This window comes from Balaenoptera physalus, assembly GCF_965194825.1.
Source record: "Balaenoptera physalus genome assembly, chromosome: X".
In the NCBI taxonomy this organism is placed as follows: Eukaryota; Metazoa; Chordata; class Mammalia; order Artiodactyla; family Balaenopteridae; genus Balaenoptera; species Balaenoptera physalus.
In genome coordinates, this window is record NC_138903.1 from 113,963,993 (window position 1) to 113,991,647 (window position 27,655).

At 39.0% G+C, this 27,655-nt stretch overlaps 1 protein-coding gene across 1 annotated transcript in view; it reads right to left on the minus strand.

Moving 5' to 3' along the window:
* The window catches only part of LOC309652184 (fibrous sheath-interacting protein 2-like), an 84,680-nt gene that overhangs the window by 46,296 nt on the left and 10,729 nt on the right, over positions 1–27,655 (minus strand). The window contains 2 exon segments of the mRNA XM_082445693.1: positions 27,192–27,292; positions 27,377–27,487. Of these exon segments, the coding sequence (XP_082301819.1) occupies positions 27,192–27,292; positions 27,377–27,487 (212 nt within the window).

A 27,655-nucleotide genomic window follows, 5' to 3' on the forward strand; every position in this document is an offset into this window, starting at 1 on the left:
GAATAATATAATCAATAAATATAATTTAAAATTCATTTAGAGCCTTACATCCTTTAAATAGAGAATTATACATTTTTCTGTATATCCATGGAACACTTTCAAATATCAGTCACATATTTGGCCACAAAGAAAATGTTAACAACTTAAATGTGTTAAAGATCTGCAGGCTACATTCTCTGAACCTAACTTTAAAAATGTGGCCGAAAATATTAATCTCCTGATAATTAAGAAACATACTTATGGATAACTCTTAGATCAAAGAGGGAATAAAAAAGAGAAAGTATAATCTACCTTAAAAAGAACACTTTATATTAAACCTATGGGAACAGCTTTTATTATTTCCCATAGGTTTTGATATAAGGTGTTCTTTTCACTGCTTCTCCCATGCATCCCAGACCAATATCTACAACTGCCTCCTTGACTGTTCCACTTAGATGTCCCACTTGGATGCCTTCAGGCATCTCAAACTCAACATATTCAAAGCTGAATTAATTTTTTCTCTTCCAAACTTGTTCATCTTTCTGTATTGCCTGTCTACTGAATGGCGCCACTATTCACTATCCATTAAGTTGCTCAGACTAGAAATCTGGGAGTTGTCTTCAATTCATTCTTCCCCCATATTCAATCAGTAACCAAATCTCATCCATTCGACCCTCTTAGTCTGAGTCAAATCTGTGCCCAGCTCTTCATCCTCACTGCCACTGACTTTGTTCAGGACTCATTTCTAGCCTTGACTATTGTAATAGCCTCTTAATTGTAATAAGGGGCAGTATGGTATTGCAGTTAGGATTGGTTGAGTAAGATAGACCTAGGTTAAAACCCTGGCTTTGCCACATATTATGTGAAATCTTGGGCATGATAATTTACCACTCTGAGACTTAGTTTACTTATGTGTAAAATGTTAGATAAAAATACTTTTATTGTTGGGAGGGTTAAATGAGAGAATATAGTTTAGTATAGTTCCTGGTACATAGTAAGTGTTCAATATGCTAACTGTTATTTTTATTGTCTCATTGCCTCCAGTCTCTTCACGTCTACTTCCACTTTCCTTTTTTATAAAAGGCAAATTCTTTTTTTTCTTTCTTTTTTTTGGTCATTTTTTGAAGTCTAGTTAATTTACAATGTTGTGTTACAGGTGTACAGCAAAGTGATTCAGATTCTTTTCCATTATAGGTTATTACACGATATTGAATATAGTTCCCTGTGCTATATAGTAGATCCTTGTTTTTTATTTATTTTATATATAGTAGTGTGTACCTGTTAATCCCAAACTCCTAATTTATTCCCCCCCCCCGCCACTCTCCCCTTTGGTAACCGTATGTTTGTTTTCTGTGTCTGTGAGCAGAAAAGGCAAAATCTGACCATATTATGCTCCTGCAAATATTCTTCAATAGTTGCCCTTCGATAACAGGATAAAAGGTAGATTTCCCGGCACAGCTTACCAGAATCTTAATGATCCAACACTTATCTACCAGTCAAGCTTCATCTTCTGTAATTCTCTAACTTGAACTTTTAGTTAAAGCAATTCTGAAAAAAAAACTATTTCCACAAACCCACTATGCGCTAATGTATATATCTCGGTAAATGTATTCCCTTCTCCTGGAAGGTTCTCTTTCCATTTGTCTGCTTAGAAAATTCTTTCTTATCCTTCATGTCTCAGCTCAATTGTGGCACCTTCTGTAAAAGCTTCCTTGGCTTCCCTATGGAGAGTGGACTTTGTATATACCTCCTTTATTGCACTTATCATATTGGATTGTGATTACTGGCATGACTGTTCTATGCTAAACTGTAAAATCCAGGATAGGGACCATGGCTTCTCTACTTCGTGTGTTCAATAATTAGCATAGTGCATGGCATGTAGCAAAAGCTCAATAAATGTTAGTTGAATGAATGCATGAATGGATTGCAGGATTTCCTTAATAGTTATTGTTAATGTTTACCTGACTCATAGTTTAAGCTTGATTTCTTGGCCTTTTCCCCATTCAAATCAGCATATGTCACCTATACATGCCAAAAGAAAAAACAAAGAAAATCCTCAAATGAGTTTTCAAAGAATTTGAACATCATCTATTTCTCACAGAAATTTAATAAAGTGATTTTAAAAGTCCATTTATAATATACACGTGTTTCATTTGGTTTACATTACATACATTACTTACAGAATTCAAAGGCTTATAGAATTCATTAGTATACTAAAATTAACTAACTGAGGAATGCACTGATCAGCATGGAAGGTAATCAGTTGAATAGCTAAAAAGAGTATGTGTGGTTTTTAAAGAAAGTTAACTATAGGGAAAATGTTTTGAGAGGGCTGGAAAGCACAGAGCAGGTTTTCTGCACACAAGGGATGTGACTCTTTGATTTGACCAAGAGCTCTACCTGCTTAGGTAATTATACAGGAAGATAAATCCAACAGAGTAGACTTTATTTGTTTTCCAGGCCTGAGAGCTGAACACAAGCCACCAGAAGTACATTTCCTGACACTGATGGGATGGGTGAAATAAGCTGGAAAATAGCATTGGATTCTATTGTAATAAAAGTGGTCATGCTATTTCTCAAAATAAATTAGGTATTTGTGACCATTTGATTTACTCATATTGTCCAATGTATTTTAAAGCCTTCTTTAAAAACAGATGGTCTAAATTCGTTTATTGCGTTTTTTTGATAACATATGTAGTACTAAGTTTGCCGTCCATGCTACACTCAGAGAATACTTTTTTTCTGACTGTATAGTGAGGCTAGTGAAAAAAGTTATTAATTCCAGATGTGCAACTACTAAACTATCTTAAAGTAGTTAAGAAGATTCTTTAATCAGGTACTAAGCATACAGATTATGGATGTTAGCACAGTAGCACAGTGCCCTGGACACAGCAGGTGTTTTATAAATATTTGTTTATATAGAGAAGCATATTGTGGCTAACATGCTACATTTGAAGAGTTATGTATAATTGAGTCCGTCACTTTCTATGCATTTAACACAGAATATGGCAACATATGTTAACTTTTTAGAACAGGTGAGCCAGTTAATGCAGTGCTAACGGAGCCAAGGAGGTACATTTGATTCTTATAATGAATGACAAATCGGCAACCCACAGAGGTAATATATGTTGTGACCAGGTACCCTGAATGTCTGTTGCCAGCTTCCCGCCGTCAGATGAGTGACCACTGGTCACAAAGGGGATAGGGCGAGGCAGTATGGCTGTCTCTGCACAACCCATCAGCACTAGAAGAGAAATGATTCACAAAAACCCAATATGTTGATTCCTCTGCAGGGCATAGGTATGGACCTTGAAGCTCTTGAAGCTCATCATTTAGGAAGACTATAACCTAAGGGCTAAGTGGGAACACTCAAGTTGTTTGTGGTAAATCTCTATTAAGAATTGAGACAAATATTCAAATTTTGGATCTATTTAACACATTTAAACTCTCAGGCTCACCATTTTTCTTTTGTTAGCTTACAGCTTGTTACTGATATTCCCTACACTTAGAGTATGGCAACACTAACATAACTGATAACCATGAGCGCTGGAAGTCTGAAGTAGCACAGGATTATTCCTGTGGGTTCACATTTCAATTTTTTTCCTTTAAGATTGATTGATTGATTGATTGCTATGTTGGGTCTTCGTTTCTGTGCTAGGGCTTTCTCTAGTTGCGGCAAGCGGGGGCCACTCCTCATCGCGGTGCACGGGCCTCTCACCATTGTGACCTCTCTTGTTGCGGAGCACAGGCTCCAGACGCGCAGGCTCAGTAGTTGTGGCTCACGGGCCTAATTGCTCCGCAGCATGTGGGATCTTCCCAGACCAGGGCGCGAACCCGTGTCCCCTGCATTAGCAGGCAGATTCTCAACCACTGCGCCACCAGGGAAGCCCCACATTTCAATTTTTATAAAATCTTACTATAGGGTGGTTAATTTCAGGGAATAAGGCTGTTCTGAATTGTCATTTAATACATGAAACTGTGTTATGCCAATCTTGATCATAATTTCATATTTCATTTGTTCTGTCTGTATCTGGGACAAAAGAAATGTTACTTGCCTCTTGTTTTGAAGTATCCTGTAGAGAGTGTCTATAGACATTTGCTGTTTTTGCAGAAATACCTGGAGTTTGAAGTGAAGTACTTGTAATTTCGGGGGAAAAGAAGAGGTACCTTTAAATAAGAAAAAAATGATATAGTTCTCCTTGTTGGGCTGCCATAATGTCTAGAATTACCATAGTCAACGATGTATTTATTTATGGAAGTTAAGACAGTATCTCCAAGTATAAAAGGCCTTTTTTTGAAGTCCCCTGCTTACCAGCTTCCAGTGGCCCACCACTGCCATCAGGGACAAGCCTGAACTCCCTAACTTCTGGCCCTAAATTACTTTGCCAGCTAAATCGCCCACCACTCCCCTGCCCTAGAATGAACTGTTTTGCACTTCATTCAGTAGGCAAGGGGGAACCACCGAGGACTTTTTGGTAGAGGAATTATACATCCAAAGCTGTATTTCAGGAAGATTACATTCACAGGATAGATTAACAGGAAGAAGAGATTGGAGGCAAATTATTGCAGTGCTTAAGGGCATGGGTGGCACGAATGGAAAGGAAGGGAAGGTTATGAGAGAATTTAAGGTGGTGGATTGGACAGAAGGTGGCAACTTTTGGATGTAGAATATGAGCAGTAGGAAAGAGTCAAAGATGACTCAGGTCTTGTACCTGAATAAAATTAGGAGAAGCAGAGAACGGGTTTGGGGGTGACTAGAAGATGATGAATTTGGTTTTACACATATTGGATCTGAGGTGCTTGTGGGCTGCCCAGGTGGAGATGTCCTAGTGCTCTTGGTGAGTGTGCAGGATATGCGTGGGAATCTTTTGCAGAGGCTAACAGAGACTTAGCTAACCTCTAGTCCAGTCCTGGCAGATGGGAAACAGGATGTATTTTTATGTCTGGGGAGAAAAGATGGCATTAGAGGGTAGAGACCTTCATGGGGAGAATTCTCTGCACTAGGACTCCCTAATGGCAGTATGTTGGGAATTTATATAGGCAGCCACAGCAGAGGGTCTAACTTCCCCACGCTTTCTTTGCCAATTCCAAAGGGCCTATTCACCCAGCAATCACTCAAAAATGTGTGATACTAATATTTACTATCATGAATAATTTTTATATCTTCCTTTATCAAATTAATCATAGATTTTATAATCAGGGAAAAAAGCATAACTTGGAAAACTATATGATAAAACTAATTATTTAACTGGAAGATATCAGAGCAATTGCAAATATTGTTCATTTTCTTACCTCCATCATTTAAGGGGTATGATGTCTTAATTGTTTCTCTATCTTTCTGTATGGTTTAACATTCAAGACAAAAAATTAATTAGTACTCAGCCTTCTAAAAGAGACTTTTGCTGACTCTAGAGCAATCAAATTAATACAGTATCTCCCCTTTCCCCTCATCCCCTACTTCTCTCCTAAGCTCTGGTCTCAATGCTAATATCTATTATTAACCTCTGACTGGATATCTTTTACAGGTACCTAAACTTAACTAGTTTAAAATGAAGCTTATCATGTACCCAGGTACTCCCATCTTTCCAAACTTGCTACTTCTCTGTCTTCCATATTCTGGTTAAAGGCATAACAATCCATCCAGTGCTCCATTCCAGAAAGCTTAAAATTGTTCCGTTTATTTCAGATAAGGCTAGTTTAATCCAATCTGATGCTTATTGAGTACACGGCTTGGAACTGAAATAAGATACATAATTCCTGACCTCAAGAAGTTTATCATCCAGTAGAAAAGACAGACAAATATGATGGAGTATAATGAGTTCTGAGACAGAGGTAAGCCTCAGCACTATGGGAGCACAGAAAACCCATACACAAAAATTAAATCATCATCATCATCATTGTCATCTCCCTTTCTCTGGTTCTACTCATCTATTGAGTCACCAAATCCTGACATAGTCTGATTCTGAAATATCTTAAATCTGTGGCCTCTTGTTTACCCTCATTGTCACTGCTTTAGTTCGGGCCTTTATCATTTTTATCTGGACTATCCCAGTAGACTCAAAACTATCTTGCTTCTCAGAAACCAAACGTATCATCCAACATACATAAAGGTCATTTATGTTAATGATCGTGGTGAAACATATATGTGAATATTCTTATTTCATGGTTATTTTGTGTGATTGGGGCCACAAAAAAATTAATTTGTATCATTGAAAAAAAAAAAAAAGTGGGCGGTGGCCCAGTTCCTGGAAATCCCCTCCCCTTCCCGAAATAGCTGGAATACTCCTCCCACTCATTAGCCTATGAAATTACCCACCCCTATAAAAACTTGACAACCCCATACCCTGGGGCCGCTCTCACCTTCTGAGATGGCCCACACTCTGTCTGTGGAGTGTGTTTCTCTCTAAATAAATCTACTTCTTACCTATCAAAAAAAAAAACTATCTTGCTTCTAATCTCTTCTCTCTATGTATCTTTCTCACACACTGCAACCAGATTATCTTTTTTTTTTTTTTACAATTTTTATTTATTTATTTATTTATGGCTGTGTTGGGTCTTCGTTTCTGTGCGAGGGCTTTCTCCAGTTGCGGCAAGCGGGGGCACTCTTCATCGCGGTGTGCGGGCCTCTCATTATCGCGGCCTCTCTTGTTGCGGAGCACAGGCTCCAGACGCGCAGGCTCAGTAACTGTGGCTCACGGGCCCAGTTGCTCCGCAGCATGTGGGATCCTCCCAGACCAGGGCTCGAACCCGTGTACCCCGCATTGGCAGGCAGATTCTCAACCACTGCGCCACCAGGGAAGCCCCAGATTATCTTTTTAAACCCAAATCATTCTTATTTCACACCCCTACTCAAAGACCTGCATTGGCTCCCTACTACTGAGAGAATAAATTCATACCTCAGCAAGGTATACTAAGTTCTGGCTTCAACCTACCTTTTTAGTCTGCTTTCCTCCCCTGCCATGGTTTTGCTGGCTTGAACTTTCATGCCTTCACTTAACACTTTAAGCCTGTCTGCAATACGGCCTCACCATATCCTCACATCTACTCATCTGGAAGCTTCCCACTCATGTTTCAAGACCTAATTCAATTAAGCCCTCCTTTTATAAAGCTTTTTATAATTTCTCTTGGCAGGACTATTCTCTAAATCTTCTGTGCTTCTACATTTTGTACAAATCAAAACTCTTCTCTCCTTTGACTGTAAGCACTTCTGTTTATGTGTGTCTGATCCCTGGAAGATGAGTCCTCAAGAGCAGTGATGATGTCTTTTCCATCTTTGTATCCTATGTCACCTACTTTCCCCCTTTTCCTTCCTTCTAGCTTAGCACAGGACCTGACCCACAGCAGGTTCTCAATAAATGTTAGCTATCATCATCATCATCGAATATTTGTTAGTTTCTGCTCAACTACATGGTACATTTAGCATGAAGCTGACTCAGAACCTTCACTACCAAGGAGAGGGTCCAGACCTGTGTAGAACCCCATTATTTCTAACCAATCAGTACCATGCCAGTGAAGGGGCTATCCCATAGACAGGAAAGTTAACCAGATAAATAAATGATCAATGCAAAGCACCCGAGACATACAGCTTTCTACCTTTTGTTCTGTTGTGTTACTCTACATCATGAGGAGAAGATAATGAGGGTGATGCTTTTTCAGGAATATTTACAGAACTATACAAATGGTGAGATGGTCCTATAGCAAATGAAAGAGAAGTCATTTAATTTTAAAACTTTATTGAATTATAATTGGAGTACAATAAACTGCACATATTTAAAATGTACCATGTGTTCAGTTTTGACATGTATATAAACCTATGAAACCATCACCACAATCAAGATAAACATTTACATCACCCCCAAAAGTTGCCTTGTGCCCCCTTATAGTTCATCCCTCTCTCTACTCCTGTCCCCCAGGAAATCACTGATCTGCTTCACTATAAATTAGTTTGCATTTTCTAGAGTTTGCTATAAATGGAATCAAACAGAATGTACTAATCTTTTTTTGGGGGGGTGATCTGGCTTCCTTCATTCAGCATAATTATTTTGAGATTCATCAATATTGTTGCCTGTATTAATAATTTATTCCTTTTTATTAGTGAGTAGTATCCCATGGTATGGAAGCAGTACAGTTTATCCATTTACCCGCTGAAGGACATTTGGGTTTCCAATTTTTTGGCTATTATGAATAATGTTGCTATGGACGTTGATGTACAAGTCTTTATGTGGACATATATTTTCATTTCTTGTGGGTACATACCTAGGAGTGGAATGACTGAATCATGTGGTAGATGTAAGTTTAACTTAGGCTGCCAAAATGTTTTCCACAGTGGTTGTACCATTTTACATTCCCACCTGCAATGTCAGAGAGTTCTAGTTGCTTCACGTCCTTGCAAATACTTGGTATGGTCAGTTACTTAAATTCTAGACATTTTACAGGGTGTATAATGTTATCTCATTGTGGTTTGGTTTATATTTCCCTAATGACTAATAATGTTAAACAGCTTTTTGTGTGCTCATTTGCCATCTGTATGTCTTCAGTAAAATGGTTGTTCATGCCTTTTGCCCAAGTTTATTAGGTTGTCACATTACATATATTGCATGTTTTTCTATATTTTACACTTTCTACAGTGATCATGCCTTCTACATGTAGGTCTGGAGACCATCTTTTGTTGTACTCACTTTTGGGGCTTGACAGATGCGAAACAGCCATTATGCAACAGGGCTATTTTTTAAATTGTATATTATTTTTTTCATTTTTGACTCTCTAAGTACAAGACCTCTACCCTAGTCTTCCATAGGCATCCACCCGCCTGGGGGTGGAGCTAGGGGAGGGGAGGTTAGAATTTTTAACAGGAGGAATGCCACGATAAACACCCAGGTAATATTCAGCACCTGTCATCCCCAAATATGATGACACGGCCAAGACAGTATGACCTGCAAGCCATGCAATTGTCTCAAGAATTTCCCTAAATTTTATCTTCTTTTTTGTGTAGCAAGAGCCTGGAATACTTAGAAAATTCTCCTTTAGTGTACTGGAGATACCCTAAGCCCACCAATAACAGTTATCTGGGCTCAGAAAGAAGGGATTTGACTTAAGGAAAGTTAGGGGGAAAAAAGTCCACTCCTTTAGCAGCTCAGAGATGGTGGGAAAATGGAAAGGTGGTGGGAGAGGCTGGAGAGCAAACAAGTCAGATGGGGCTTCACATTTGGGCCTTGGTGCTTCAGATAACTGAGGTTAATATGGAGAGAAAAGAAGAGCTATTGCTCTGCTCTCTGTTTTGGACTCTGGAAAGAGATTTCTTCGGCTACCCCCCACCCCTGCCTCCTCCTCCTCACCTGGGGCATGACCCAGAAACCTTGCAATACAGTGTGGTCAGGCAGAGCAAGGCTCTCTCTGAAGTTCTGCCTTAACTATCTTACAACTGACATAAAATTGTAAGATAGTTAAAGTATACATTGTGGTGATTTGATATATATGTATACTGTGAAAGGATTCCCCCCATTTAGTTAATTAGCACATCCATCACCTCACATATTTACATTTGTTGTTGTTGTTGAAAACATTTAAGTTCTACTCTCTTAGCAAATTTTAATTATACAAAACAGTGTTTTCAGCTATAGTTGCCATGTTATACATCGGCTCCTCAGAGCTTATTCATCTTATAGCTGAAAATTTGTACCCTTTTACCAACCTCTCCCTGTTTCCCCTTGAGGTTTTGCTTTCTTAAGCCACTCTTGGTTCCCATGTGGTATACACATGGCCCAGAAAGGGCTGAGAGTCTAGCTGGGAAGCTTGCCATGGGGAGTCACTGGGCTGGGGGTAAGAGGGCTCCATCCCGAGTGTCAGTGGAGCAGCCAGCCAGAACTGAGGTGGAATGGGAAAGCCAGAGGGTTCTACTAAGCCCAGTGAGACTAGACCGTGAGTCATGGCAGTGATGGCCAAGTCAACTGTGAATGACAACAGGCCAAGCACTATCTCAGTGGAGATAAGGTCATCTCTCTGAAGACCAGAGAAGGCAGAGGACAAAAAAGTCATCCAAGCCCCCTTACTTTATTCCACCTCCATGAGGTCATGGAAGCCAGTGTTTCCCAAACTTTAATGTGCATATGATACACTGGGGATCTTATGAAAATGCAGATTCTGACTCAGTAGGTCTGGGGTGGGGCCTGAGAATCTGCATTTCTAATAAGCGCCCTGGTGATGCCCATACTGCTGACACGTAAAGGAGTAAGAACATAAGCCACACCTCTTGCCCCAGACAACATCTTTGGGAAAGAAGCAGAACAATGGGAGGCTCTCTGAAGGTCTGAGCCATTTTGGGGACCCCACAAAGGCAGAATCTAGAGGAATATGTTAAAAAAATCAATGACTGAGCCAGAAAACAAAAGGAAGGAAGGCACTTAGATCCAGCAAATAGTGCTAGCCCTACATGTGCTAAAGAAGCCAACTCAAGAAGTAGGTTGAAATGTTAAAATGGCAACAGCTACTACTCAGTTGGGCAGTTCTAAAAGGAACAGGGGAATAAGAGTGGTGACACTGATTGCACGCTCCACTGCTGCAGAAAAATATGTGGCAGAATGAAATATTGCTGCTGCTAGCAAAGTGACAAGTTACTTCAGGCCGGAAAAGTCCAAAGCCTAAGGAAGGGCAGGGTTTTGAGAGAAAGCACTGGTCCGGGTCTTGATCCTCACGAGGTCTCTAGGGCCATAGGCTTCAGAAACATCAGTAGCAAGCACCTCCAGTCAGCAATTTGCAAGGTTGATGCTCCAGGTGAAACCAATGAGCTTCCCTAGGAGGCAGAACTGCTGAGCAAGGTATAACAGCTGTGGTGGCAGCAGCCAGTGAAGCACAGCCTAAAAAATGCTTTGGGATCTTGTTGGGAATGGAAAAGTACAGAAATGAGATCAGGAGCAGGGGCTGTGTGTGGAGGGGACAGGGCTGTGCACTGGGCTTGCAGAGTTGTCAGCTGCAAAACGTGGGCTGTCCTGCTCAGAGGCGTGTGGAGACAGTGACTCCAACTGAGTAATTAGGACCGCAAGTGCGGCTGTAGCATTGTTGGTAAGCATTACTCAAAATCCATCATTTATAACAGAGGACGGAGGATTTATCCACATTATAAGCAGAAGCAATCAGTACCAAATCCAGTCTTTACACAAATTACTATTTTAGTATTTCTAATCATAATATTACAATTACGTTTTTGTCCTTGGTGTAATTTCTGGTGACCGGCAGTGATACTCATTTCCTTGATCTTTGGATAAGAAGCTTAAAAAAATACAATAACATTTATTTTTAATAGTGGCGATGACAAAGTTATTCAAGATAGATTCTATTTATCCTTTCATGCCCAACAGGAGGGAGCCATAGCCTAATCTGTATATGGGGTTGTGGGAAGGAATTAGAGAGGATAGGTAGTGGGTCTCAATGGGAGGCAATTTTGTACCCCAGGGGATAATGGAATTTGGACATGTCTGGAGACATTTTTGATTGCTACAAATTGGGGAGGGGGATCTGCTCCTGGCATCTAGCGGATAGAGACAGGGGATGATGCTAAACATCCTACAATGCACAGGACGGTCCCCACAACAAACAGTTATCCAGCACAACATGCCAATAGTGGCAAGGTTGAGGAATGCTAGGACAGATGTGATGGGGAGGCAGGACAATCACTTTTATAATATCATCTTGTCTAGTTAAAGTTGTACTTGTGGGGACAGAGTTGTCTTCTGGCAGAAGGGAAAAACTCCATCCCTCCGTCCTGCTCAAGAAGAACATGGCTTTTTCTTTGTGTGTGGATGCAGACCAGCTTAATGACTGTGCTGGAGGCCCTGTAGGCCATGTGCTGGAGACCCCCCAGTGGCCATTGACAATTCTTGGTTGTGCCTCAGAGCCTGACTGAGGTAACCATACCCGATTTGTGAAAAAGGTGACTACCGTTTCTGTTTCTAATCGTTTAGAAATAGACAAGAGGATTTCAAACTATATGTGTGCTAATTGGGTTTTCATTAGAGTTTTGTGTATCCCTTGGTGTCCACGTGGTAGAAGGTGATGGGCTTCTTACAGTGGTGTAAGTCAATTTCATATGTGAAATAGACATCTTCATTCTCTTTTCACCTCTGTAATGCTGTGAACATAAATCCTTTTATATTTTCTTTTTCAAAAAGCATTTGAGGTGGCCACTGTTTAAGATGCTTACCTGAAACTTTCTTCCTACTGGAAGGAGAAGTTAACAGTTGAAGATGGAAGGAGCAATCTGGCTGCTAAAGTGATGTACTGTCCCAGAGGCAGAAGGTTACAGCCTCATCTTATCACTGAACTGAACTGTGAGCTTTTCTTACTGACTCCTCCTTCACAAACTTTTCATTCCTTCCTCCCTCTCACATTGTCTATGTTTACTGGCTGGTCCTTTATAAACGTTCTCTCGAACACATTCTCTTGCTCATTTTTTTAAAAAGGCCTTTTCTGCTCTCCCTTAAAACTTCTTTTTCTCTGTTTCTTTTCCCTTCCCTCTTCCTCTTCTGTCCCCTCCCTCCCCCACCCTCTTGTCTCCTGTCCTCTCTTTTCTCTTTCTTTTTACACTCTATTTACTGACCCACTTTAAAAAGTTTTTCATTTCTTCTCTTTCCAACTCTCTACCTTTTATGTACTGACTTCTCACTGGTTTCTCCTTTTCCAAATCAGTTCTATCTTTGTGTCTGTCTGTCTGTCTATCTATCATCTATCTACCTACCTATCTATCTCCTTACTTATCTATCCCTCTACCTACCTAGCTATCTATCCGTTTTTTTGGTATTGTCTTTTAAAAAAATTGACTTCTACTTTATAAATCCGCCCCCCTCCATTGCACACAATTGTACTTGATTTTCTTATTGGCTCCCCCCGCCCTCACTCTCACATTGTCTTTTTCTGCTTTATGTAACACTTTCCCCTACTGACTCATCATTATAAACCTCTTTTCTTTCTTATTTCCTACTTCTGTTCCATCATCCTTTCTTCCCATCTTCCTTCCTTCCTCCCTCCCTCCTTCCTTCTTTATCTTTACTCCCTCCTTCCCTCTCTCCTTCCCTCCAGTCTTCCTTCATTACTTTCTCCTTTTTTTTCCCTTACTTCCTCTTACCTTCTTTACTCTGTCCCTCATTTCTTCCTTCCTCCCATTCTCCTTTTACTCTCTTTCTGCTGGCTCCCCATTTTTTTTTTTACATCTTTATTGGAGTATAATTGCTTTACAACGGTGTGTTAGTTTCTGCTTTATAACAAAGTGAATCAGTTATACATATACATATATCCCCATATCTCTTCCCTCTTGCGTCTCCCTCCCTCCCACCCTCCCTATCCCACCCCTCTAGGTGGTCACAAAGCACCGAGCTGATCTCCCTGTGCCATGTGGCTGCTTCCCACTAGCTATCAGTTTTACATTTGGTAGTGTATATATGTCCATGCCACGCTCTCACTTTGTCACAGCTTACCCTTCCCCCTCCCCGTGTCCTCAAGTCCATTCTCTAGTAGGTCTGCATCTTTATTCCCGTCTTGCCCCTAGTTTCTTCGTGACCATTTTTTTTTTAGATTCCATATATATTTGCTTTTACCATTTGTCCTGGCTCCCCTTTTAACACTTTTTTCTTCCTGCTGTAACTCTCTCATTCTCTCTTTTTCATACATTCCTCCTTACTGGCTTCCACTTTTAAAATTATCTACCTACCTACCTTGCTACTTACCTATGATCTGTATAACTGCCTACCTACCTATCTATTCAGCTATCAATCATCTGTCTTTCTGTCCTTATTTTTGTCTTTGTTTTTCTGACTCCTACTTTTAAAATCTCTGTCCACCACCACATGACTATTCTCGAGTTTTGTAACGGCTCCTGCATTTTCACCCTTACATTCTCTTTCCTTCTTTAACTCTTCTTCTCTACTGACTCATCCCTTATAAACTTAGTGCCTGCCTGTCTTCCTCCTTCCCTCCCTACCTCCCCCTACTTCCTGCCTTCTTTACCTCCTTCTTCCCTTCCTTTCTACTCCTTTCCTTCCTCCCTCCCTCTCTTCTTCCCTCTCTCCCTCTTAGACTTTTTTTTAAACAGGTTTCCTCTTTTAAACTTTTTTCTTTGCTTCACTCTCTCTCCTTTTATCTTTTTAATACTGACTTTTTTTTTTACCAGATCTTCCATATAAAATCCTGTCTACTTACCTATCTATCCATCAACCTGCCAAACTACCTAGATATCATCCATCCATCTATCTTTATTTTATTGGATTTTACCTGAGTTTCTCTTTTTTAGATCTTTCTCTCCCTGCTCTCTACTTTCTCCCTTCCTTCTTTCCTTCTTCCTTCCTTCCTTCCCTTCCTACCCTTTCTCTGTCTTTTCCTCACTCCATTTCTTTCATGGTCTCTGTCTTTCTCTTTTCTTTCTGTGCCTGCATGCGTGCCTGCCTTCCTCCCTCCTTTCTTTCATTCCTTCTCTCATCCCTTCCTCCTCCCTTACTATCTCCTGCCCCTTAATCCTTTTCCTTTCCTCATTTCTTTCTTCCTTCCTCCTGCTTCCTCCTTTCCTTTCACCATCCATCCACCCACCCTTTCCCTCTTGTCCTTTTTCATTCGTTTCTCCCTCCTTCTGTCCATTCCTGTCTCCTCCTCCTTTCATCCCTCTTTCTTTCTCTCTCTCTCCCCTTTCCTTCTTTCTTCCCTTCCTCCTTCCTTTCATTCTTCTTTTGCTTAATTTATACTACTCCTCTTTCAAAACATTTCCTTTCTTTCCCTCTCCTTTTCTTTATACCTTTTTCTTTTGTCTTTACTACTGCCTTCTCCTTTAAAAATCAGTTCTACCTATCCTCCTGCCTAGCTGGCTGACTCTATATCCAGCTATCAGTCACCTTCTTTCTGTCTTTATTTTAATGATTTCTACTTTTTAAAAAAATTTTATTTTATTTTTTTTACATATACTTTTTTTAAAAACATCTTTATTGGAGTATAATTGCTTTACAATGGTGTGTTAGTTTCTGCTTTATAACAAAGTGAATCAGTTATACATATACATATGTCCCCATATCTCTTCCCTCTTCGTCTCCTACCCTCCCACCCTCCCTATCCCACCCCTCTAGGTGGTCACAAAGCACAGAGCTGATCTCCCTGTGCTATGCGGTTGCTTCCCACTAGCTATCTATTTTACGTTTGGTAGTGTATATATGTCCATGCCACTCTCTCACTTTGTCACAGCTTACCCTTCCCCCTCCCCATATCCTCAAGTCCATTCTCTAGTAGGTCTGTGTCTTGATTCCCGTCTTGCCACTAGGTTCTTCATGACCATTTTTTTTTTTAGATTCCATATATATGTGTTAGCATACTGTATTTGTTTTTCTCTTTCTGACTTACTTCACTCTGTATGACAGACTCTAACTCCATCCACCTCATTACAAATACCTCCATTTCATTTCTTTTTATGGCTGAGTAATATTCCATTGTATATATGTGCCACATCTTCTTTATCCATTCATCTGTCGATGGACATTTAGGTTGCTTCCATGTCCTGGCTATTGTAAATAGAGCTGCAATGAACATTTTGGTACATGACTCTTTTTTTTTTTTTTTTAACATCTTTATTGAAGTATAATTGCCTTACAATGGTGTGTCAGCTTCTGCTTTATAACAAAGTGAATCAGTTATACATATACAATATGTTCCCATTTCTCTTCCCTCTTGCGTCTCCCTCCCTCCCACCCTCCCCATCCCACCCCTCTAGGTGGTCACAAAGCACCGAGCTGATCTCCCTGTGCTATGTGGCTGCTTCCCACTAGCTATCTATTTTACATTTGGTAGTGTATATATGTCCATGACACTCTCTTACCCTGTCACATCTCACCCCACCCCCTCCCCATATCCTCAAGTCCATTCTCTAGTAGGTCTGTGTCTTTATTCCCGTCTTGCCACTAGGTGCTTCATGGCCTTTTTTTTTTCCTTAGATTCCGTATATATGTGTTAGCATACTGTATTTGTTTTTCTCTTTCTGACTTAACTTCACTCTGTATGACAGACTCTAACTCCATCCACCTCATTACAAATACCTCCATTTCATTTCTTTTTATGGCTGAGTAATATTCCATTGTATATATGTGCCACATCTTCTTTATCCATTCATCTGTCGATGGACATTTAGGTTGCTTCCATGTCCTGGCTATTGTAAATAGAGCTGCAATGAACATTTTGGTACATGACTCTTTTTGAACTATGGTTTTCTCAGGGTATATGCCCAGTAGTGGGATTGCTGGGTCGTATGGTAGTTCTATTTGTAGTTTTTTAAGGAACCTCCATACTGCTCTCCATAGTGGCTGTATCAATTTACATTCCCACCAGTAGTGCAAGAGTGTTCCCTTTCCTCCACACCCTCTCCAGCATTTATTGTTTCTAGATTTTTTGATGATGGCCATTTTGATCGGTGTGAGATGATATCTCATTGTAGTTTTGATTTGCATTTCTCTAATGATTAATGATGTTGAGCATTCTTTCATGTGTCTGTTGGCAATCTGTGTATCTTCTTTGGAGAAATGTCTATTTAGGTCTTCTGCCCATTTTTGGATTGGGTTGTTCGTTTTTTTGTTATTGAGCTGCATGAGCTGCTTGTAAATCTTGGAGATTAATCCTTTGTCAGTTGCTTCATTTGCAAATATTTTCTCCCATTCTGAGGGTTGTCTTTTGGTCTTGTTTATGGTTTCCTTTGCTGTGCAAAAGCTTTTAAGTTTCATTAGGTCCCATTTGTTTATTTGTGTTTTTATTTCCATTTCTCTAGGAGGTGGGTCAAAAAGGATCTTGGTGTGATTTATGTCATAGAGTGTTCTGCCTGTGTTCCTCTAAGAGTTTGATAGTGTCTGGCCTTACATTTAGGTCTTTAATCCATTTTGAGTTTATTTTTGTGTATGGAGTTAGGGAGTGTTCTAATTTCATACTTTTACATGTACCTGTCCAGTTTTCTCAGCACCACTTATTGAAGAGGCTGTCTTTTCTCCACTGTATATACTTGCCTCCTTTATCAAATAACTTTCTAGCTTTTTTTTTTTTTTTTTTTTTTTTGGGTCCATAGGTATGTTTTATTTTGCCCAAAGAGGGTTTTGTTTAAATGAATTAGTTGACAGCATTTGCAAAACTGGGAGATTTTTACCTTAAAAGTTAAAAGAAGTGGCAACTAAGAGCAGTGATAATTATGCTGTTCTCTGATATGAAGACTAGTTTTTGTTTGTTTGTTTGTTTTTTTTTTCTTTTTATTTATTTTTATTTTTTTTTATTTTTTATTTTTTTTTAACATCTTTATTGAAGTATAATTGCCTTACAATGGTGTGTTACCTTCTGCTTTATAACAAAGTGAATCAGTTATACATATACAATATGTTCCCATTTCTCTTCCCTCTTGCATCTCCCTCCCTCCCACCCTCCCCATCCCATCCCTCTAGATGGTCACAAAGCACCGAGCTGATCTCCTTGTGCTATGCGGCTGCTTCCCACTAGTTATCTATTTTACATTTGGTAGTGTATATATGTCCATGACACTCTCTTACCCTGTCACATCTCACCCCACCCCCTCCCCATATCCTCAAGTCCATTCTCTAGTAGGTCTGTGTCTTTATTCCCGTCTTGCCACTAGGTTCTTCATGGCCTTTTTTTTTTTTTTTTTTTCCCCTTAGATTCCGTATATATGTGTTAGCATACTGTATTTGTTTTTCTCTTTCTGACTTACTTCACTCTGTATGACAGACTCTAACTCCATCCACCTCATTACAAATACCTCCATTTCATTTCTTTTTATGGCTGAGTAATATTCCATTGTATATATGTGCCACATCTTCTTTATCCATTCATCTGTCGATGGACATTTAGGTTGCTTCCATGTCCTGGCTATTGTAAATAGAGCTGCAATGAACATTTTGGTACATGACTCTTTTTTTTTTTTTTTTTAACATCTTTATTGAAGTATAATTGCCTTACAATGGTGTGTCAGCTTCTGCTTTATAACAAAGTGAATCAGTTATACATATACAATATGTTCCCATTTCTCTTCCCTCTTGCGTCTCCCTCCCTCCCACCCTCCCCATCCCACCCCTCTAGGTGGTCACAAAGCACCGAGCTGATCTCCCTGTGCTATGTGGCTGCTTCCCACTAGCTATCTATTTTACATTTGGTAGTGTATATATGTCCATGACACTCTCTTACCCTGTCACATCTCACCCCACCCCCTCCCCATATCCTCAAGTCCATTCTCTAGTAGGTCTGTGTCTTTATTCCCGTCTTGCCACTAGGTGCTTCATGGCCTTTTTTTTTTCCTTAGATTCCGTATATATGTGTTAGCATACTGTATTTGTTTTTCTCTTTCTGACTTAACTTCACTCTGTATGACAGACTCTAACTCCATCCACCTCATTACAAATACCTCCATTTCATTTCTTTTTATGGCTGAGTAATATTCCATTGTATATATGTGCCACATCTTCTTTATCCATTCATCTGTCGATGGACATTTAGGTTGCTTCCATGTCCTGGCTATTGTAAATAGAGCTGCAATGAACATTTTGGTACATGACTCTTTTTGAACTATGGTTTTCTCAGGGTATATGCCCAGTAGTGGGATTGCTGGGTCGTATGGTAGTTCTATTTGTAGTTTTTTAAGGAACCTCCATACTGCTCTCCATAGTGGCTGTATCAATTTACATTCCCACCAGTAGTGCAAGAGTGTTCCCTTTCCTCCACACCCTCTCCAGCATTTATTGTTTCTAGATTTTTTGATGATGGCCATTTTGATCGGTGTGAGATGATATCTCATTGTAGTTTTGATTTGCATTTCTCTAATGATTAATGATGTTGAGCATTCTTTCATGTGTCTGTTGGCAATCTGTGTATCTTCTTTGGAGAAATGTCTATTTAGGTCTTCTGCCCATTTTTGGATTGGGTTGTTCGTTTTTTTGTTATTGAGCTGCATGAGCTGCTTGTAAATCTTGGAGATTAATCCTTTGTCAGTTGCTTCATTTGCAAATATTTTCTCCCATTCTGAGGGTTGTCTTTTGGTCTTGTTTATGGTTTCCTTTGCTGTGCAAAAGCTTTTAAGTTTCATTAGGTCCCATTTGTTTATTTGTGTTTTTATTTCCATTTCTCTAGGAGGTGGGTCAAAAAGGATCTTGGTGTGATTTATGTCATAGAGTGTTCTGCCTGTGTTCCTCTAAGAGTTTGATAGTGTCTGGCCTTACATTTAGGTCTTTAATCCATTTTGAGTTTATTTTTGTGTATGGAGTTAGGGAGTGTTCTAATTTCATACTTTTACATGTACCTGTCCAGTTTTCTCAGCACCACTTATTGAAGAGGCTGTCTTTTCTCCACTGTATATACTTGCCTCCTTTATCAAATAACTTTCTAGCTTTTTTTTTTTTTTTTTTTTTTTTGGGTCCATAGGTATGTTTTATTTTGCCCAAAGAGGGTTTTGTTTAAATGAATTAGTTGACAGCATTTGCAAAACTGGGAGATTTTTACCTTAAAAGTTAAAAGAAGTGGCAACTAAGAGCAGTGATAATTATGCTGTTCTCTGATATGAAGACTAGTTTTTGTTTGTTTGTTTGTTTTTTTTTTCTTTTTATTTATTTTTATTTTTTTTTATTTTTTATTTTTTTTTAACATCTTTATTGAAGTATAATTGCCTTACAATGGTGTGTTACCTTCTGCTTTATAACAAAGTGAATCAGTTATACATATACAATATGTTCCCATTTCTCTTCCCTCTTGCATCTCCCTCCCTCCCACCCTCCCCATCCCATCCCTCTAGATGGTCACAAAGCACCGAGCTGATCTCCTTGTGCTATGCGGCTGCTTCCCACTAGTTATCTATTTTACATTTGGTAGTGTATATATGTCCATGACACTCTCTTACCCTGTCACATCTCACCCCACCCCCTCCCCATATCCTCAAGTCCATTCTCTAGTAGGTCTGTGTCTTTATTCCCGTCTTGCCACTAGGTTCTTCATGGCCTTTTTTTTTTTTTTTTTTTTCCCCTTAGATTCCGTATATATGTGTTAGCATACTGTATTTGTTTTTCTCTTTCTGACTTACTTCACTCTGTATGACAGACTCTAACTCCATCCACCTCATTACAAATACCTCCATTTCATTTCTTTTTATGGCTGAGTAATATTCCATTGTATATATGTGCCACATCTTCTTTATCCATTCATCTGTCGATGGACATTTAGGTTGCTTCCATGTCCTGGCTATTGTAAATAGAGCTGCAATGAACATTTTGGTACATGACTCTTTTTTTTTTTTTTTTTAACATCTTTATTGAAGTATAATTGCCTTACAATGGTGTGTCAGCTTCTGCTTTATAACAAAGTGAATCAGTTATACATATACAATATGTTCCCATTTCTCTTCCCTCTTGCGTCTCCCTCCCTCCCACCCTCCCCATCCCACCCCTCTAGGTGGTCACAAAGCACCGAGCTGATCTCCCTGTGCTATGTGGCTGCTTCCCACTAGCTATCTATTTTACATTTGGTAGTGTATATATGTCCATGACACTCTCTTACCCTGTCACATCTCACCCCACCCCCTCCCCATATCCTCAAGTCCATTCTCTAGTAGGTCTGTGTCTTTATTCCCGTCTTGCCACTAGGTGCTTCATGGCCTTTTTTTTTTCCTTATATTCCGTATATATGTGTTAGCATACTGTATTTGTTTTTCTCTTTCTGACTTAACTTCACTCTGTATGACAGACTCTAACTCCATCCACCTCATTACAAATACCTCCATTTCATTTCTTTTTATGGCTGAGTAATATTCCATTGTATATATGTGCCACATCTTCTTTATCCATTCATCTGTCGATGGACATTTAGGTTGCTTCCATGTCCTGGCTATTGTAAATAGAGCTGCAATGAACATTTTGGTACATGACTCTTTTTGAACTATGGTTTTCTCAGGGTATATGCCCAGTAGTGGGATTGCTGGGTCGTATGGTAGTTCTATTTGTAGTTTTTTAAGGAACCTCCATACTGCTCTCCATAGTGGCTGTATCAATTTACATTCCCACCAGTAGTGCAAGAGTGTTCCCTTTCCTCCACACCCTCTCCAGCATTTATTGTTTCTAGATTTTTTGATGATGGCCATTTTGATCGGTGTGAGATGATATCTCATTGTAGTTTTGATTTGCATTTCTCTAATGATTAATGATGTTGAGCATTCTTTCATGTGTCTGTTGGCAATCTGTGTATCTTCTTTGGAGAAATGTCTATTTAGGTCTTCTGCCCATTTTTGGATTGGGTTGTTCGTTTTTTTGTTATTGAGCTGCATGAGCTGCTTGTAAATCTTGGAGATTAATCCTTTGTCAGTTGCTTCATTTGCAAATATTTTCTCCCATTCTGAGGGTTGTCTTTTGGTCTTGTTTATGGTTTCCTTTGCTGTGCAAAAGCTTTTAAGTTTCATTAGGTCCCATTTGTTTATTTGTGTTTTTATTTCCATTTCTCTAGGAGGTGGGTCAAAAAGGATCTTGGTGTGATTTATGTCATAGAGTGTTCTGCCTGTGTTCCTCTAAGAGTTTGATAGTGTCTGGCCTTACATTTAGGTCTTTAATCCATTTTGAGTTTATTTTTGTGTATGGAGTTAGGGAGTGTTCTAATTTCATACTTTTACATGTACCTGTCCAGTTTTCTCAGCACCACTTATTGAAGAGGCTGTCTTTTCTCCACTGTATATACTTGCCTCCTTTATCAAATAACTTTCTAGCTTTTTTTTTTTTTTTTTTTTTTTTGGGTCCATAGGTATGTTTTATTTTGCCCAAAGAGGGTTTTGTTTAAATGAATTAGTTGACAGCATTTGCAAAACTGGGAGATTTTTACCTTAAAAGTTAAAAGAAGTGGCAACTAAGAGCAGTGATAATTATGCTGTTCTCTGATATGAAGACTAGTTTTTGTTTGTTTGTTTGTTTTTTTTTTCTTTTTATTTATTTTTATTTTTTTTTATTTTTTATTTTTTTTTAACATCTTTATTGAAGTATAATTGCCTTACAATGGTGTGTTACCTTCTGCTTTATAACAAAGTGAATCAGTTATACATATACAATATGTTCCCATTTCTCTTCCCTCTTGCATCTCCCTCCCTCCCACCCTCCCCATCCCATCCCTCTAGATGGTCACAAAGCACCGAGCTGATCTCCTTGTGCTATGCGGCTGCTTCCCACTAGTTATCTATTTTACATTTGGTAGTGTATATATGTCCATGACACTCTCTTACCCTGTCACATCTCACCCCACCCCCTCCCCATATCCTCAAGTCCATTCTCTAGTAGGTCTGTGTCTTTATTCCCGTCTTGCCACTAGGTTCTTCATGGCCTTTTTTTTTTTTTTTTTTTTCCCCTTAGATTCCGTATATATGTGTTAGCATACTGTATTTGTTTTTCTCTTTCTGACTTACTTCACTCTGTATGACAGACTCTAACTCCATCCACCTCATTACAAATACCTCCATTTCATTTCTTTTTATGGCTGAGTAATATTCCATTGTATATATGTGCCACATCTTCTTTATCCATTCATCTGTCGATGGACATTTAGATTGCTTCCATGTCCTGGCTATTGTAAATAGAGCTGCAATGAACATTTTGGTACATGACTCTTTTTGACCTATGGTTTTCTCAGGGTATATGCCCAGTAGTGGGATTGCTGGGTCGTATGGTAGTTCTATTTGTAGTTTTTTAAGGAACCTCCATACTGTTCTCCATAGTGGCTGTATCAATTTACATTCCCACCAACAGTGCAAGAGTGTTCCCTTTCCTCCACACCCTCTCCAGCATTTATTGTTTCTAGATTTTTTGATGATGGCCATTCTGACCGGTGTGAGATGATATCTCATTGTAGTTTTGATTTGCATTTCTCTAATGATTAATGATGTTGAGCATTCTTTCATGTGTCTGTAGGCCATCTGTATATCTTCTTTGGAGAAATGTCTATTTAGGTCTTCGGCCCATTTTTGGATTGGGTTGTTCGTTTTTTTGTTATTGAGCTGCATGAGCTGCTTGTAAATCTTGGAGATTAATCCTTTGTCAGTTGCTTCATTTGCAAATATTTTCTCCCATTCTGATGGTTGTCTTTTGGTCTTGTTTATGGTTTCCTTTGCTGTGCAAAAGCTTTTAAGTTTCATTAGGTCCCATTTGTTTATTTGTGTTCTTATTTCCATTTCTCTGGGAGCTGGGTCAAAAAGAATCTTGCTGTGATGTATGTCATAGAGTGTTCTGCCTATGTTTTCCTCTAAGAGTTTGATAGTGTCTGCCCTTACACTTAGGTCTTTAATCCATTTTGAGTTTATTTTTGTGCATGGTGTCAGGGAGTGTTCTATTTTCATACTTTTACATGTACCTGTCCAATTTTCCCAGCACCACTTATTGAAGAGGCTGTCTTTTCTCCACTGTATATGCTTGCCTCCTTTATCAAAAATAAGGTGCCCATATGTGTGTGGGTTTATCTCTGGGCTTTCTATCCTGTTCCATTGATCTATATTTCTGTTTTTGTGCCAGTACCAAACTGTCTTGATTACTGAAGCTTTGTAATCTTTCTATCTTTTTTGTCCTAACTTTCTTATGGGCTTTTCCTCTTTAGAGTCTTATCTATATACCTACCTATCTAGGTATCAGTCATCCTCATCTCTCTTCTAACTCTCTTTATTGACTTTTCAAAACTTCCCCCACCCACATTGTACTTGATTTTCTTACTTGCTCCTCCTTTTCAGTTCTCTCTCCTGCTCTCTTCTCTCTCTCCCCTTTATTTTATTCTTTCATACTGTCCCATCCCTTTTAAACTTAGTTTTTCCTTCTCCTTCATTTTCTTGTTTTTATTTCACTTTCTGTTTCTGTTTTCTTTACTTTCCTTCCGTCACTCTTACCTTTCTCTCTAGCCTGTCTTCCTCACTTCCTTTATCCCTCCTTCCTCCTTCCTGCCTTTTTTTTTTTAACTCACTTTTTATGGGCTCTTCCTCTTAAACTTCTGTCTTTCATCTATTTATCACCCATCATGTTTATTTAACAGTCTTTTCCCCCCCTCTGAAGTCTCCTTTTTAAACAGCCCCCCTTCCCCAAATTGTACTTGAATTTCTTACTGGCTCCTCCTTTCCAAGCCTCTCTCTTACACAATCACATTCCCTCTTTTTTATTTCACTTTTCCTACTTCCCCATCCTTTAAAAACTTCCCTTCCTTTTTTCTTTCTTTCTTTTTCTGCTTTTTTCTTTGTCTTTTACGTGCTCCCTTTCATCCTGTTTCTTTCCATTTTGTCTTCCCTCCTCCCTCCTTTCCCTCTTTCCCTGTCCCTCCCCCTCCTTTTTAACTCACTTTTAAGGGCTCCTCTTCTTAAACTTTTTTTCTTTCCTTCTCTTTCTTTCTCTCATCTGCTACCTTGTTTTGTACTCTCGATTATTCCTGGGTTATTCTTTTAAAAGTTGGTTCAACCTATCTATTATCTCCCTATCATGTTTATTTTACAGTTTTTTTTCTGACTCCTTTCCAAGTCTCTCTCTTACTCAATCACATTCTGTCTTCTTTATTTTACTTTTTCCTACTGACTCATTCTTTAAAAATTTTTTTCTTTCCTTCCTTCCTTTCTTCCTTTATTCCCTTTCTCAGTAGCTCCTTGTCACGCCTTTTCTTTCGCTCTCTCTCTTTTCTTTGCCTGCCTGCATGCCTGCCTTCCTCCCTTTCTTTCTTCCTATTTTATTCTCTTTTTACAGGCTTCTCTTTTCAAACTGTTTTCTTTCCTTCTCCCTCTCTCTCTTCTTTTCTTCTATCTTTTTTGTCCTGCCTTTTTACTGGCTCCTGTTTTGTAAACTCATCTTATTTACCTACTTTCTATGTTTCTTTTCTCTCTCTTTCTCTGTCCCTTCTTTCTTTCTTCCATGGTTTCTTTCTATATTTTCTTGTACTGTCTTTCTTACTGGCTACTGGCTCTTCCTTTTTGAAGTATGTTCATATTTTCTTCCTTCCATCCACCCATCCTCCCTCCCTCCTTCTTGCTCCCTCCCATTTAACATTACTCTCCTTTGTAACTTTTTAAATCCTTCTCATTCCTTACGGTACCATTCTTTTTCTCCTCTCCTTTTTGCTCTGTGCCTCTATGTCTCCTCTTTTCATTTCATTCTTTGTCTTTTTTCTTTTTCTTCCTTTTTTGTTTTATTTTCATATTTTCTTTTACTACCTTATTTATTGCCTCCATTTTAATATTTTCTTTCCCTCCTATTCTCCCTCTCCTACTGTATCCTTTTCTCCCATTCAGTCTATTTTCATTGTACTGGTTTTGCTTACTGGCTTCTCCTTTTAAAAGTCTCTCTCTTTCTGTCTCTTCTATTTGTCTTCTTTCACTACTCATTTTTTCCCTCTGTCTCTGTCACTGCCCCCTCCCCCAAATTGTATTTGATTTTCTTACTGGTTCCACTTTTCAAAATTTTCTCTCACTCTCACATTATTTTTCTTTATTTTACCTTTTCCTACTCACTCATCCTTTTTAAACTTCTTTCTTCTCTATCTCCCTCCCTCCTACCTCTTCGTTCCTCTATTTTTGTCTGTTTGTCTTTTTCTTGCTCCCTTTCTTTCACTCTCTCTCTTTTCTTTGTCTGTTTGCCTTTCTTCCTCATACTCCTTGTCTTTTTCTGTCTCTTACTTGTTTCTTTGCCTTTGTCTTCCTTCCACTCCCTCATCCTGTATGTGTGTGTGTGTGTGTGTATTTTCTTACTGGCTTCTTCTGATCAATATTCTTTCTTTTTCTCTCTTATTCATTCATTTTCTTCCTCTCTCTCGCTCTTTACATTTCATTCTTTCTTTGTGTATCATCTTTTCTTACTGCCTCTTCCTTTTTTTTTGCTGTGTCGGGCCTTGTTGCAGCATGCAGGATCTTCATTTTGGTGTGCAGGCTCTTTGTTGTGGTGTGTGAGCTTCTTTCTAGTTGTAGTGTGTGGGTTTTCTCTCTCTGGTTGTGGTGTGTGGGCTCCAGAGTGCATGGGCTCTGTAGTTGTGGTGCACGGGCTCCAGAGCACATGGGCTCTATAGTTTGTGGCATGTGGGCTCTCTTATTGAGGAGTGTGAGCTCAGTAGTTGTGACACGGGGGCTTAGCTGCCCCACAGCATGTGGGATCTTAGTTCCCCGACCCAGGATCGAACCCTTGTCCCCTACATTGGAAGGTGGATTCTTTACCACTGGACCACCAGGGAAGTCCCTGCCTCTTCCATTTTAACCTTTTTGTTCTTTCTTTCTATTTCTGTTTCTTGCTTAGGATATTTTAAATGTCTCTTCTTTTTTCTACTTCAAACTTCTTTTTCTCTTTCTCTTATTAGCTTACTCTGTTTTGTATAATCTGTTCTTAGCGGACCTCACTTAAAATTTTTCTTCTGTTTTTTCTACATTTTTCTTTCATTGTCTCCCTCTTTGTTTCAGTCTATTTTTTTGGGTAATGTTTTATCTTACTGGCTCCTTTTCTCTCTCTATAACTCTCTCTCTCTGTCTTTTTGTTGTTGTCATTCTGTCTCCTCTTACTGGCTCCTTTTTAAACTTCTAGTAAAGGCAGTCTTGTCTACTGAGCCACTTTACAGAAATGTTTAATTTGTTATAATGTCTGTAATATAATAATATTTTGTGTATGTGTGTGGGTGTCTGTACATTCTCTACATCTTGACCTGTAACTGGGAAGTGCCTTGCACAGTGCCTGGCACAGGTAGTGTGAGCTTCTAGGATTTCCCTTTGCAAGGGCTTTGTGACCTCACTATATAAGCACATAGAGGGGTTTTACAAAGCCACCAATATTTAATATTAGTTATGCATATTCTATTTACCTACTTTGTCTTTTATTGTCTCTCTCTCACCTTCTGTTTCATCTTGACTTTTGTTTTCAAATGTACTTTCCTCCGATCCTTCTCTCTGAAGGTCATTCCTTTGCATTTTTTGTAAATGAAAATTTTTCTCTAGAAGTGCTTGTTTCTAAAATATTAAAAATATATATTTAATATGTTTAAAAATTTAATATCAACTTGCCACTGGAAATGCAAAACAGATACTTCAAATATGATGGTACATTTGAAGGGAGCCCTCATTCCTGTCTTGAGATTTCTAAAGTCACAAAGAGTACAAAGCTAGGAAGGTAATAAGGGTAAGTTTCCTTTTGTTGTCCAGCATGAAGAATATATTTTAATAACTAGATCTAATTTAACTCATTGCCTACTTTCTGGAGACTGGTCCCATTTCAGACCAGCCCTTGAAGTCCAGGTTCAGACCAGACTCGCTCTCTCCATCAATAGCTATCCTTGTGAGTTTAGGCCACTTCTGAAAATTCACACTTTAAAATATCAAAATTGGCAAAAGCCTGTCCTCAAAATAGCCCAAGTTATTGGTCAAAGCTCACTCTACCTTCTGGTGAGCTGCTTCTTTGACTTTTCTACGCTGTTCCTCAACTCTTGCTTCTCTTTTTACTTCTTCTCCAATCTTTGTCAGAAGTAACATTTCTTTTGTTTCCCATTCCTAAGGAGCACAATGTCATGGTAGTCAGCAGGGGTTCTCTTTCATAATCTTTTTTTGTTTTGTTTTGTTTTTGTCAGTAAGTGAATTAGGTCAAATCAAGGGTCTTACAGAAATTTGGACAACCATAATGAAAATCTTACATTGGCTTTAGAATGGGCTTATCTTACT